Source organism: Ictalurus furcatus, chromosome 13 (assembly GCF_023375685.1).
Source record: "Ictalurus furcatus strain D&B chromosome 13, Billie_1.0, whole genome shotgun sequence".
Lineage (NCBI taxonomy): Eukaryota > Metazoa > Chordata > Actinopteri > Siluriformes > Ictaluridae > Ictalurus > Ictalurus furcatus.
Window position 1 is genome coordinate 17,181,252 of NC_071267.1, and position 14,667 is coordinate 17,195,918.

Consider the following 14,667-nt stretch of genomic DNA (forward strand, 5'->3'; position numbering starts at 1 on the left):
AGTCAAGCTCATTTACACTGTACTTGTTTAGGTCAGTGTTTTCTAATCTTAACCCTTCAGTAATGATTGTTTCCCGATATACCACATTGTAAGTATTTTTTCCAGTGAATGCGATAACAACACCCATGATTTCAACTTACAGATGGCTTGGCAATGGTATCATGTTCAGTCAGCTGCCCTAAAGGAAACAGAAGGTGCTAAAATGTAGTGGTGCTTGAACGTTTATGAACCCTTTAGAATTTTCTATATACAGTATCTCACAAAAGTGAGTACACCCCTCACATTTTTGTAAATAATTCATTATATCTTTTCATGTGACAACACTGAAGAAATGACACTTTGCTACAATGTAAAGTAGTGAGTGTACAGCTTGTGTAACAGTGTAAATTTGCTGTCCCCTCAAAATAACTCAACACACAGCCATTAATGTCTAAATCGCTGGCAACAAAAGTGAGTACACCCCTAAGTGAAAATGTCCAAATTGGGCCCAATTAGCCATTTTCCTTCCCCGGTGTCATGTGACTTGTTAGTGTTACAAGGTCTCAGGTGTGAATGGGGAGCAGGTGTGTTAAATTTGGTGTCATCGCTCTCACACTCCCTCATACTGGTCACTGGAAGTTCAACATGGCACCTCATGGCAAATAACTCTCTGAGGATCTGAAAAAAAAGAATTGTTGTGCTACATAAAGATGGCCTAGGCTATAAGATGATTGCCAAGACCCTGACACTGAGCGGCAGCACGGTGGCCAAGACCATACAGTGGTTTAACAGGACAGGTTCCACTCAGAACAGGCCTCGCCATGGTCGACCAAAGAAGTTGAGTGCACATGCTCAGCGTCATATCCAGAGGGTGTCTTTGGGAAATAGACGTATGAGTGCTGCCAGCATTGCTGCAGAGATTGAAGGGGTGGGGGGTCAGCCTGTCAGTGCTCACACCATACGCCGCACACTGCATCAAATTGGTCTGCATGGCTGTCGTCCCAGAAGGAAGCCTCATCTAAAGATGATGCACAAGAAAGCCCGCAAACAGTTTGCTGAAGACAAGCAGACTAAGGACATGAATTACTGGAACCATGTCCTGTGGTCTGATGAGACCAAGATAAACTTATTTGGTTCAGATGGTGTAAAGCATGTGTGGTGGCAACCAGGTGAGGAGTACAAAGACAAGTGTGTCTTGCCTACAGTCAAGCATGGTGGTGGGAGTGTCATGGTCTGGGGCTGCATGAGTGCTGCCGGCACTGGGGAGCTACAGTTCATTGAGGGATCCATGAATGCCAACATGTACTGTGACATACTGAAGCAGAGCATGATCCCCTCCCTTCGGAGACTGGGCCGCAGGGCAGTATTCCAGCAAGATAACAACCTCAAACATACCTCCAAGACAACCACTGCCTTGCTAAAAAAGCTGAGGGTGAAGGTGATGGACTGGCCAAGTATATCTCCAGACCTAAACCCTATTGAGCATCTGTGGGGCATCCTCAAACGGAAGGTGGAGGAGCACAAGGTCTCTAACATCCACCAGATCAGTGATGTCGTCATGGAGAAGTGGAAGAGGACTCCAGTGGCAACCTATGAAGCTCTGGTGAACTCCATGCCCAAGAGGGTTAAGGCAGTGCTGGAAAATAATGGTGGCCACACAAAATATTGACACTTCGGGCCCAATTTGGACATTTTCACTTAGGGGTGTACTCACTTTTGAGTGTGATGGCTGTGTGTTGAGTTAATTTGAGGGGACAGCAAATTTACACTGTTACAGAAGCTGTACACTCACTACTTTACAATGTAGCAAAGTGTCATTTCTTCAGTGTTGTCACATGAAAAGATATAATCAAATATTTACAAAAATGTGAGTGGTATACTCACTTTTGTGAGATACTGTATCTACATAAATATAACCTAAAACATCAGATTTTCACACAAGTACAAAAAGTAGACAAAGAGAACCCAATTAACAAATGAGACAAAATAATATACTTGGTCATTTATTTATTAAAATGATCCAATATTACATATCTGTGCATAGCAAAAGTATATGAACCTTTAGGATTGGCAGTTAATTTGAAGGTGAAATTAGGAGTCGGATGACTTCCAACAATGGGATGACAATCAGGTGTGAGTGAGCGCCCTGTTTTATTTAAAGAACAGGGATTTATCAGATCTTCACGACATATGTTTGTGGAAGTGCATTATGGCATGAGCAATGATTTCTGTAGACCTCAGAAAAAAAGAGTTGTTGATGCTCATCAGGCTGGAAAATGTTACAAAACCATCTCTAAAGAGTCCACATTGTCCACACTCAGATAGATTGTGTACAAATGGAGGAAATTCAAGGCCATTGTTTGAAGCACAGGGAGAGCATGCAAGCTGTATGCACCAAAGGCAGGATTCAAAACCCCAACTCCAAAGTTGTGAGGCAAACATGTTAAGCTACTGTGCTGCCCAACAGCCACTTCAGTAAGGAACAATAAGACTATGTGTGATTCATTTGTAATTTGTCTGAATTTGTTATTTTTCGTAGCAATAGATTTTCTTTTACCAGTATGCTTTTTTTAATCCTCATTTTGCATCTTCTGTATATTTGGACCATGTTTTTTTCCTTTAGTTACTCAGCACGACATGGTTGCTTCTGTTTATCTTGTACGCTGCCCAAGATTTCAAGTAAACTGCACTTACTGGCAAAAACACTGTCTCCAGTCAGCCATAATAAAACAACTGCATTTCCCACATACTGTCTCAAGTGTGTGTCTTTGTCATGTCCAGTAGCTTGCCTGGTCACAGCAACTATTACAGTCTGCAACCATGGCAACTAGCAGGCCTGGTCAGACAATTAACTACATCCAAAACCATACACTACCTTAGTAATACTATTATCAGTAACAATCACCAGACACTATTATATTATGCAAGTATAGTATGCCCCTAATGCCAGTAATAATGAATAGGTGAGGTGAAAGCTAATGTATTTCTAATCCTGCTAATACAGCACAAATGAAGTGCTAACAGGTTTATGTTCCTCTCATTATAAAGGGAAAGCCTTCAGGACAGAGGACTTTGCACATTCAGCTTTTTTTCAGTAATGTCCAGCTGCATGTTTGTCTACAAGAGAGAATAAAAATGGATGGCAGAACTGTATAGGAGGAATAAAACACTTTGGGACATGCTCTTATAGGAACAGTTAACTTTGGGGTGCTAATGGCCTTTGTGTCAGATATCACACCACCCTACCATTGATTATTTTTCTATAACAGCATGCCTTTACCTGCTTTATTCCACACTTAGAATGAGCATGCATCATTTAGCACTGTCTTTCAGTTAAGAATTTTATTCAACATCTTACAGAAATATAGACACATACACAGCATCTTGAGTAAAAAAAAAAAAAAAAAAAAAAAGAAACATGTGAGGACTACCGTTTTTAAAATATTCCTCTTGATGTTTGCTGTAACTTCATTCCAGATTTAAGGCACAGCCAACTCTCAAGTATTTTAAAATCATCAACTAAAAGCACCACATATACTCGGCTGGTTCACAAAAGAATCTTGCATCAGACATGTCTCATTACTGAACAAAACAAGATGCTGGATAGGTAGTCATGAACAGTAGATCCTTAAAATGCTGGACATTTTGTTTTTACTTCAAACAAAACATCAAAATCCATCTATTATATATATATAAAAAGTCACTAAACAATAGCAATATCTAGCAACAATAACTAAAAAACGGTGATAAATAATGAAAAATACTGTAACACAGCTTCTAACAGTAAAGCTATAACCTTTACATGACAGCAGCGTCACTGGTGATTTCACTTCCTTATTAATCCCAAAATTAATTCAAGCTCCACTGCTTTGTATTTGTTCAGTTGTTTTCTGACACTTCAGTACTAATGTTTGCTTTTGCTAGAACACACATAATTTAGCTCACAAATGGCTTGTTAATGAGCATGCGAGTAAAATCTGGTGTGAAGGGAGGCGACCTACTAAAATGTGCTTCAACCAGTAGATGACTGAAGTTGCACTGCACCGTCACTTGGAAACACTGACACAAACTATACATAGGAGCCCGTTTTAAAACTTCACTTTTGTAACACAATGAAAACAAACAAAAAAAAGTCACCCCAAGTAGAACCAATGGGTCTCCAATACAGACATATAGACATTTATTTGTTATGCATTTGACTGAGTCACCTGCAGCAGCTAATTTTATGCAAATTGTTGTTTGGGTATAATGTATGCTGACATATGCCACAAATAATCCTTTACCGTAAGCTTGATAGACAATGAACCTGTTACACAGTAGCCAACATTGTGTGCAATGGAGATCAAGTATGTTGACAATAATGGTTATGAACGGTTACTGGCTGTTGGTTTGGTAATGAATCTAAAATACAAATAATCTCTCTGGTGCACATTTAGTAATCTGGGCAAGTCCTTTAAATAGTACTGCTGAACCACCTAATCCCTTCTTAGATACTGAGTACTTAATGACCGAGTTGCTGTTTCGCTCTAGTGCAAGTTTAACAGAATAACCATTAAGAGAGTCATTTTTAATCCAATACTTTAATAATAGTTTGCCTGCTTACATATCCTTGTACACATAGCTTACTTTAAATCTGTGGTACTACGGATGCCACCTAGTTTTTGTTGGAGTGCATAAAAATCTATTTTCGTGCCGTCATGTTATCGGATAAAGTGTTCTAAATGCCATTGAAATTCAACCACCAATGTACCTGTAAACACGAGATATCTCAGTGCAGTACAGAAAGCACACATCAAAACATCAAACGTGAACACAAAAGTTCTTTCTGATGACTTTACAACAGTCGAAGTCTATTTCTATCACGGTACTGACATCACAGAGAAGATTCAGGTTCCACTACCCCGCCATTTGCTTTGGTCGCTACTTTAGAAAGCTCAAGATCTACAGAGTCCACCTGACCTTCATCTTGACTTGCTGCTTCTGGCTTGTCTGGGTCCTCTGTGGTCTCTTTCAGTTCTTCCACCTTTGTACTCTGTTCTCCTGACTTAGGCTCTAACTCGTTCCCTTCACCATGGTTCTCTTGGTCATCTTGAGAAACTTTGTTGAGCTGCTCCATCTCAGTTTCTGTCATAGCCATCTCCATCTTGGCAGGTGGCTCAGGCTGCTGAGGTGTCTTCTTGATAAAAAGCATGTTGCAGATGCAAAGTACAACAGCTGAGAGGACCACCTCACAGCCTGCTAGCAGGAAAACGTACATGTAGACCTTGGTGGCATCCAGGAGCAAACCTGTGATCCAATAAAAAAAAAAAAAATTAAATTCTGTTTTAAAGAGTTTTTACCTTTTAATATCATGGTAAGATAGGAGAGCGAATAATAATGTGAACTGACCTGCACCGGGTGGCCCCACTAGCACAGCAGCGGCCTCGACCAGGAGTACCAGGCCGATTGCACTGGAGAACTTCTCTGTTCCCACAATGGACATTAAAACCTCAAACTGCAAGGCTCCCACCATTCCATAGGAGATACCAAAGAAAATACAGAAAATTACAAGTGCTGTGTAGTCCTTTGCCATGGAGCCTATAAGATCGGTGGTCCCATTAAAGATCATAGCAAAGCTGAAGAAGTAAACACACCGCGGGCGCACCCACTTCAGTCCAGCAATAATGCCACACGTAGGCCTAGCAAAGATATCGATAAAACCAAGAATGGTGAGCAGAAGAGCAGACTTGGTGTCTTCATTGCCCAGCTCTTTTGCATAGCTAACGACAAACACTGGAGGCACAAACAGACCCAACACCATAATAGCTGCTGCAATGGTGTAGATGACAAACCCTCGGTCTTTAAAGACACTTAAGTCCAGCAACTTGCGTTTTGGTTTTTTCTCTATTTCTTTTGCTTCTTCCTGGTCTTCCTCAATCTTCTTTGGTGCCATCAGTGGCCTCATGAGGGCTCCACATGCACAGCAGTTAAGCAGTAGGCCTCCCAGGATGAGGAAACCACCACGCCAGCCGTACTTGTACTGAAGAATTTGGCCCAGGGGAGATAAACAGCACAATGCTACAGGACTCCCAGCTGCAGCCAGTCCATTGGCTAAGGGTCTTTTCTCACTGAAGTATCTATTCAGCATGATGAGTGAAGGCTGGAAGTTCAAGGCCAGACCCAAACCTGCAATAGACCCGACATTTTATTAGAAAGTATTAGCTTAAGGGTGCCTGTCGCAACCTTAGTTGCAATCGTGAGTCTGTTTACACACTGACCGTTATTTGGTTCAACAGTTTGAAAAGAAAAGAAAGTATTGATATGAACAACTCACCTGTGATTACTCCAGTGCAGAGATAGATCTGAATAATGTTGTTGGCGAAGGATGCCAAGATCATCCCCAAAGAAGCAAAGAGACCACCCACCATCATTACAGGCCGACACCCGAAGCGATTTACTAAAACACTACACAAGGGACCTGTGAATAATAATGAATGAATCAAATCTTAATTGACCAGCTATTCATTTCAATTCATTCAAAAGGCAGGTTATCTTAGTTATAAGCAGGCAATACAGTCTTTCTTGGCTGTTTCGCATGTTTAAAAAAAGCATTTGGTTTGACTTTTTCCTCATGAACTCTAATATTGTTTAGCTCTAAAAATTAAACCATATTACAGCTCATTCATCCTTTATACTTCTACAGTGTGCCAACCTGAGCCATAGAGCATTGCCAGCAGAATAGAGGAGATCCAGGCAGTGTCACTGTAGCCCACGCCGAACTCCCGGATCAACTCCTTAAAGAAGACGCTGACAGCTTTAGGAAAAGCGTAGGAGAATCCAGTGATGACGAAGCAGCCAAAGAGCACGGCCCAGCCCCATCCTCCATCTGGGGCCTTTACGCCACTGGGTCCATCATCCACCACCACTCCCCCCATGATGTTCTGTTCAAGTCACTTGAAGCTACTATGAAAAGAAAAAAAAAAAAAGAAAAGCCAGGGTTAAACATAGACAAACAGGAAAAGTATACTCTCCTTGGGTCTCATCAACTTATTACAGCTATAAATGGACATACAGAGTAAAGTTATATGTGAGCAAAACAGTCCCAGTTTGGTGGCCAAATGGAAAGTGCATGAGAAAAACTGTCAGAGCAAAATTAGTAGTGGAATGAAAGTTTAAAATGCCAATAAAAACAGATCTCCGACATACTTAATGTACACTGGTGCTTCTCAATGCTAACAGTTCCCAACAGATTTCCTAACACACTATCTACCATCAGTGAACAGTTGGCCACTCAGCATTGCTAAGAGCCTTACAGAATTTAACAGAGAACATTAAGTGCTTTATATTACTGTTGCTTAATTATGCCATATGACCACACAGACACGTGATTAGCCAGTTCATGGCTTATGTGAGATGTGGCTCAGAGAGGCTTAGCTGTCCATTCATTTCTGATGTGCCCCAGGAGCTGAACAACTCATTAAAAGATTCAGATCAATATATCATTAGCAAACTACCATCAATGATAATCATTGTAATTTTTTTTTGTCCTCCTGTGTGGTTTATATTTTGTTATTTTAAAGGGGTGATATGATGATTTTAAAAGTTCATTTTGTTTATTGGGTGTAATAGAATAGGTTAACATGTTTTAATGTTTTAAAATAAAATAAATATTTTTCACATACTGTACATTTTTGAAGTACCTCAATTCCCAGTCTGTCTGAAACACTCTGAGTTCAGGTTTCTCCTAAGCCTCTCCTTCCAAAAAGCCCAGAGTGCTCTGATTGGCCAGCTGACCCATTATGTTGTGACTGGACAAATAGTGTGTGTCGGAAATGTAACGCCCCTTACCATAATCGCAAGCTTCAGCTTTTAAAACAATCAAACACAGTTAATAATGTCGTCGGTTTTACCGTATCAGATCGAGCCCGAGTCAGACTCTGGAAATGTGGATGATCAAGCAGATCAGTCCGAACCAACTAGGCAAGCACAACTTGAGCAGAACCTTTCACAGTGGTAAGTTTTTATTTTGTAATTCTCTTAACCTTCAGATACGATGTTATAATGGTTTAATTTGTCTTCTGCACAGTAACAAATTTATGTCCTGAAGCGACAGTATAAGACACAGTTAAAAATGTCTTTTAAAAAATGATTTATTTATTTATTTTAATTATGGCGGAATTATGCTGATATTTCAAATTGTGAAGTAGATGTTTGCAGAAATAATATTTGGACTTCAATCGAGGTGTTTTAGGCAGGTCTGGAGCAGTGCTCTCTTTTAGAATAAATCCTTTTGGGGGAGACTATGAGCTTTGTAACTTTGCAGATCTTACACAGGCAGAAACAGATACATTACACACAAAAGGAAAACATTCAAAAGCATCATATGACCTCTTTAAATACCCTGTACTTATAGTTTAGGGTTTCTGTCTTGAAAACATTCCACTTTCTTATTATTTACTCATGATTGTTATGCCCAGTAGTTATGTACCCAAATACAAAGACATTATTTGGATGTGCACTGTTAATTTTTCTTGCACTAGCAAATTGGGGTTTTTTACTTTACTATAGGTGCATGGGTGTGGTCAGATACAATGCTTGCAGGACAAACAAAGACCATGTTCGGTGCTGTGCTATTCATTTTACAGCATTTATTTATTGGTCATTAGTAACTGCCAGGTTAGGGTAACAGCAGTTCGAATTAGGTGTCTAGTTGAATTGTTACAGCCAGAATTTACAGACCATGCTGACAGTGCATCCAACTTTTCCTGCAATAGGCTACGGATCCACTGCAGCTCTGACCAAGATCAAATAAAATAATGAAGGGACAGTTCTGCCCATCATACCTCAGTTATTTCCCCCCAATTATATTGCACATCAGCTCTGTCTGCATTTACTTTTTGTTCAACATGGTCTGTCACAGAACATATCCATACTAATCCCATATAATTACAGTTAATTGGACTTTGCTCATCAAACATTGTTTCCTTGAACTCCCTCTATTAAAAATACAACCACCTCTGTGATATATTTCTTTTTTCCCCCCTAAGTTAAAAACAACATTAGGCAACTTCCCACAATAGTGATAATATAAATACATTTTCTCTGAAGGAACACAGTGTACAGTGCCCTCCACTAATATTGGCACCCTTGGTAAATATGAGCAAAGAAGGCTACGAAAAGTTGTCCATTGTTTAACCTTTTGATCTTTTGTTAAATTTAAAAAAAACAAACAAACAAAAAAAAAAAAAACTCTGCTCTCAAGGATAAACAACTGCAAAACAAAACAAAAACAAACAAAAAAAACCCCAAAGGTTTATCAAAAAATGTATATCTTTGTTAAATATAGGTGTGCCACAATTATTGGCACAATTTTATTCAATACTTTGTGCTACCTCCCTTTGCCAACAGCTCAGAGGCTTCTCCTATAATGCCTGATGAGGTTGAAGAATACATGACAAGGGATCTCAGACCATTCCTCCATACACAATCTCTCCAGATCCTTCACATTTTGAGGTCCACGCTGGTGGACTCTCCTCTTCAGTTCACCCCACAGATTTTCTATGGGTTTCATGTCAGGGGACTGGGATGGCCATGGCAGGACCTTGATTTTGTGGTAAATAAACCATTTTTGAGTTGATTTTGATGCAGGTTTTGGATCATTGTCCTGCTGGAAGATCCAACAACTATGGCCCATTTTGAGCTTTCTGGCAGAGGCAGTCAGGTTTTCATTTAATATCTGTGTCCGTGATGCCATGTATCCTAACAAAATGTCCAGGGCCTCTGGCAGAAAAACAGCCCCAAAACAAGAGCCACCACCATATTTAACCATGGGCATGGGGTACTTTTCCCATATGGCCACCTCTCTATGCACCAAAACCACCTCTGGTGTTTATTGCCAAAAAGCTGTATTTTGGTTTCATCTGACCATAAAACCCGATCCCATTTGAAGTTCCAGTAGTGTCTGGCAAACTAAAGACAATGGAGTTTGTTTTTGGATGAGTGTAGAGGCTTTTTTCTTGAAACCCTTTGAACCAACTTGTGGTGATGTAGGTGACATCGGATTGTAGTTTTGGAGACTTTCTGACTCCAAGACGCAACTAACTCCTTCAGTTCTCCAGCTGTGATCCTTGGAGTTTTTTGGCCACTCGAACCATCCTCTTCACAGTGCATTGAGACAATATAGACACGCGTCCTCTTCCAGGTTGATTCATAACATTTCCAGTTGACTGGAACTTCTTAATTATTGCCCTGATGGAGGAAAGGGGCATTTTCAATGCTTGTGCTATTTTCTTATAGCCACTTCCCATTTTGTGAAGCTCAACAACCTTTTGCCACACATCATATATTCCTTGATCTTACCCATTGTTATGAATAACTAAGGGAATTTGGCCCATGCGTTACCTCATATTTATACCCCTGTGAAGTCATGGTTGCATATATATATATATATATATAAAAATATATAATATAATATAATATAATATAATATAATATATATTATATAAAAATCTCAATGGGAATATACTTCAAATATCTCATATGAATTCATAGGGGTGTCAATAATTGTGGCACACCTATATTTCACAAAGTTTTTTTTTTGTTTGATAAACCCGTGTTGTGTTTGTGATTGATATCCATGAGAGCAGACTATTTTTGTGAATTTTTTTTTAAAAAAAGATCAAAAGGTTAAACAATAAAGAAATTTTCACAACCTTCTTTGCTCATATTTACCAAGGGTGCCAGTTTTAGTGGAGGTCACTGTACATCAGGAAAGCACGTGGCACCTCAAGATCTGTTCCATTACTACGGAGCGAGAGCACTAAATGTACAACATAAAGTGACATGGTAATGGATACCCAACCAGTCCCAACTACAGCTACATTTTGAAACTTTCACCAGGGTAAGTGAATAATGAAGCATTTTCATATTAATTAAATAAATGTCCCAAATGTAAAACACACATGCACGTTAAACATTTATGGTATAAACAGAGATGCTTAATTTGAAACGGTCCCTTTTCTGTTACAAAATATTCCAGTTTTAACACTCTTCCAAGTTAGTCCACTATTACGCATGAGCTCAGTGTGGGGAACATGATCTATGACAAACATCCTGTCATTGGAACAACCCATGTGAAATTCCCTTCAACACTCTTGAGTAAACTATATTGATTGTGTGTCAGTATACAGTGCTTTTCACTAATATTGGCACCCTTGGTAAACATGAGCAAAGAAGCCTGTGAGAAATTATTGTTTAACCTTCTGATCTTTTGTTAAAAATATATAAAAACAATCTGCTCTCATGGATATCAAACAATTGCAAACAAAACACAGCTTTATCAATAAATAAATAAATAAATATATATCATCAATACTTTGTGCTACCTCCCTTTGCCAACAGCTCAGAGTCTTCTCCTATAATGCTTGATGAGGTTGGAGAATACATGGCAAGGGATCCGAGACCATTCCGCCATACAGAATCTCTCCAGATCCTTCAAATTTCCAGGTCCACGATGATGGACACTCTTCAGTTCACCCTACAGGTTCTCTATGGGTTTCAAGTCAGGGGACTGCAATGGCCATGGCAGGACCTTGATTTTGTGGTAAGTAAACCATTTTTGTGTTGATTTTGATGCAGGTTTTGGATCATTGTCCTGCTGGAAGATCCAACCACGGCCCATTTTAAGCTTTCTGGCAGAGGCAGTCAGGTTTGCATTTAATATCTGTGTCCATGATGCCATGTACCGAACAAAATGTCCAGGTCCTCTGGCAGAAAAACAGCCCCAAAACATTAAAGAGCCACTATCCTATTTAACCATGGGCATGAGGTACTTTTCCATATGGCTACCTCTCTGTATTTACTAAAAACAGTGCCAATAATTGTTGCACACCTATATTTAACAAAGATTTTTTATGATAAACCTGTGTTCTGTTTGCAGTTTTTTGATATCCATGAGAGCAGAGTATTTTTGTACCTTTTTTTGAACAAAAGTTTCAATAAAAAAAAAAGACAAATTTTTCACAGCCTTCTTTGCTCATATTTAACAAGGGTGCCAATATTAATGGAGGGCACTGTATTGTTACTTACTATAACTTTACATATGGCTACATACTTATGGCTAATGACTACAAATGCAAGAGGATTTCCAATGATTAACACACATGAGCAGTTGTAAAGCAGGCAGTTAACATGCATTAAGAACCTACCCAGCTGCTCCCTGGAGTCTTTCCACACGTGAGTGTTACGGCGTCCATGGCTGCATATCTTGTGGGGCTTTTGTGGGTGGGAGTATGGATAAACACTATTTAACCTTCCCCCAGCACTCAAAGACTTTACTCAGCCTAAATTAGAACTGTGATATTATTTGGCACTAGCTCCATAATTAGACATCAGTGAGTGTGCGTGCGTGCGTGCGTTCATTCTGCATTCCCAAAGAGACAACTGTTGGCTGAGTAGGTCAATGTTAACAAACACTTGAAAGGTGGGTGTTCTCAATTTGTGCATAATGATGAGCACAGAAACACATGTAAAGCAGTCATTCCTTTCCAGTTGCACTTATATATATAAAAAAATAAAAGATTTACAGTACCATAATAATTGGACCATGATTACATTTTTGAGTAAAGCTGTACTACATGCACCATTCTACAGAAAAGATACAGACAAACTGTCTAAAAGAGCCCTTGAGGGTACCAGCTCAGCAACAAGTCATGGCACAGTTTAGTAATCTTGTTTATAAGTCTACAATTAGACAGAGTCACGATACTTATATTTAGATTTTTCCATTCAAACAAACATTCATCTTTCTTGCGTTTGAGAAAAACATGTTAATTACAACAAACCTTTTATCTACCTCATTTTCCATTTAGCAGAGAAGTATGACATAAAAAAAAAAGTCTAATATTTCAAGTAGTAAGCTTGGATCCCAAAATAAACATTAAAAAGCATGACTATTAGTTTACATAAATTGAAACAAACAGACAAACAAAGCATATGGGTCTTCATTAAACATGTTAAAGTTGACAAAACGTACATTTTGTGTAGGTCTGCTAGATTTGGATCAACTAATTACTTAATTGAAACTCCCATCTAACTTACATCTAGCAAAAAGAAGAAAGAAAAAAAACCCTCTTTTGGTTGATGTCAAATGTACAAGCATGTAATGGAATAACTCTGGGTAGGATGAAGACCACAGCACGTCATAGTGTACGTGACTAGATTGGGGTACTACTTCTCCTCTAGTAAAGTTATTCTAGGAAACCTAGAAATGACTGCGCATCATTTTTGAAACACAGTTGCAAATGCGCTGTTTGTTACAACCTGCTACTCAGTTCATTTACAGGCTTATCAAAATCAATCGACATCAAACGGCAGTGTGAATAAAAATAGCTTAGGCCTATATAATTAGAGCTGTTTTAATTGGGGCTATTCGGAACAGCTTGTAAATATTAGGCTACAAGAAACCAACCAATTGCGATGTTTCAAATACGAAATAGCTCAAAGATTCTTAATTGGTGACCGTTGAAGAAACACTCAGAAATACATAGCAGCTTATAAATAGTGTGGCAGAATAATAAATATGCCAATAGAGATGACTTGTGATTCATTCATCCTGCTTGACCTGTTACGCTTACAGTAAAATGCCATGGAACATGCTCAGCCTGGACAACATGTACACAAGCAAACGCTAGGAAATACTAAAAGTATACGCAAATAGCCTACCGTGTCGATTTTCAGCTGATAAATGTTTCCTTTCAGAAGCATAGCTCTTTTCCCATGTGCTGAGGCTCGGCGAGGCTCCACAGACACCTGAGTAAGGAGAATGCGGACGTGCTTAGTTGCTGCGCTTTTCTAACGCTGCTACGTGCATCCTCCTCCTCCTCTCTCCTCTCTCTCACCTCTTTCCTCCCTCCTCCCTCCGCTCTCCTCCCTCCTCTACTTCCCCTTTCTCACTCGCTCTCCTTTTAATTGAAGAGGACTTGGAACAACTCGTGCTTGTGAATAAAATGGTCGTCTGCATCTGTGCATCAATCAATTATTCACTGACCCATTTATTATTTTTTAATGTGTATTGTCTGACATGTTTAAGCAATTACTTCCGAGTGAATTATTATTTTTTTTTAATGATCTGTTAATCTATAATCATTGTCAAATGTTTCATCAAGAAGGCACCATTCATCACGTTGGGATTTGCTATATGTTCCCTATGCGACAGCAGAGCACCCAGGGCTACGTGATATCAGGCAGGTAGAGACTGATAGTGATGTGTTGTTCATGAACAATTCGGCTCTTTGATCCGACTCTTTAAGGTGATTTTTGAGAGCCGACTCGCATATATGAGTCGTTGATGGTTTTCTCTTCTTTCTTCCCTTTTTTTTTCTTTTTGTGATGCATATACTCTTGCAGTATAGCTTAATCAAAATGCTCTTTTCAACATCTGTGCTGTTCGTTAGTGTGAACCTTGCGAGGTGTGTTTGACTCCAAGTTGTGTGTGTATGAGGCAGTATGACAGAGAAGGGAAGGCCTGCTTTCAGTGCGTGGATGGTGATCAGGTATCAAGATAAATGTAAAAGAATCTTTTTAATGAAGCAGGCCAATAATATTAATGCAGGGATGCTTACTGTATTTTCAAAGCACATTTGCACTGTCTTGCTGATTTTGTTACCATAAAAAAAACCCACACAATATAAATCATCACAAAAATTCTAA

The 14,667-nt window shown here is 39.2% G+C and overlaps 1 protein-coding gene across 2 annotated transcripts; it reads right to left on the minus strand.

Moving 5' to 3' along the window:
- Positions 1-2,158: 2,158 nt before the first annotated feature.
- On the minus strand, positions 2,159-13,873 carry slc16a3b (solute carrier family 16 member 3b). Of its 2 annotated transcripts, none has more exons than XM_053639600.1 (5): positions 13,681-13,873; positions 6,671-6,918; positions 6,293-6,436; positions 5,368-6,144; positions 2,159-5,265 (listed from the first exon to the last, which is right to left on the minus strand). In XM_053639600.1, exons 2-5 carry the CDS (start codon positions 6,891-6,893, stop codon positions 4,853-4,855), a joined length of 1,557 nt encoding a protein of 518 aa, XP_053495575.1. In that variant the 5' UTR covers positions 6,894-6,918; positions 13,681-13,873; the 3' UTR covers positions 2,159-4,852. The 2 variants fall into 2 exon arrangements, with proteins under 2 accessions (XP_053495575.1, XP_053495574.1); XM_053639599.1 differs by having other exon boundaries at positions 6,671-6,921.
- Positions 13,874-14,667: the final 794 nt, after the last annotated feature.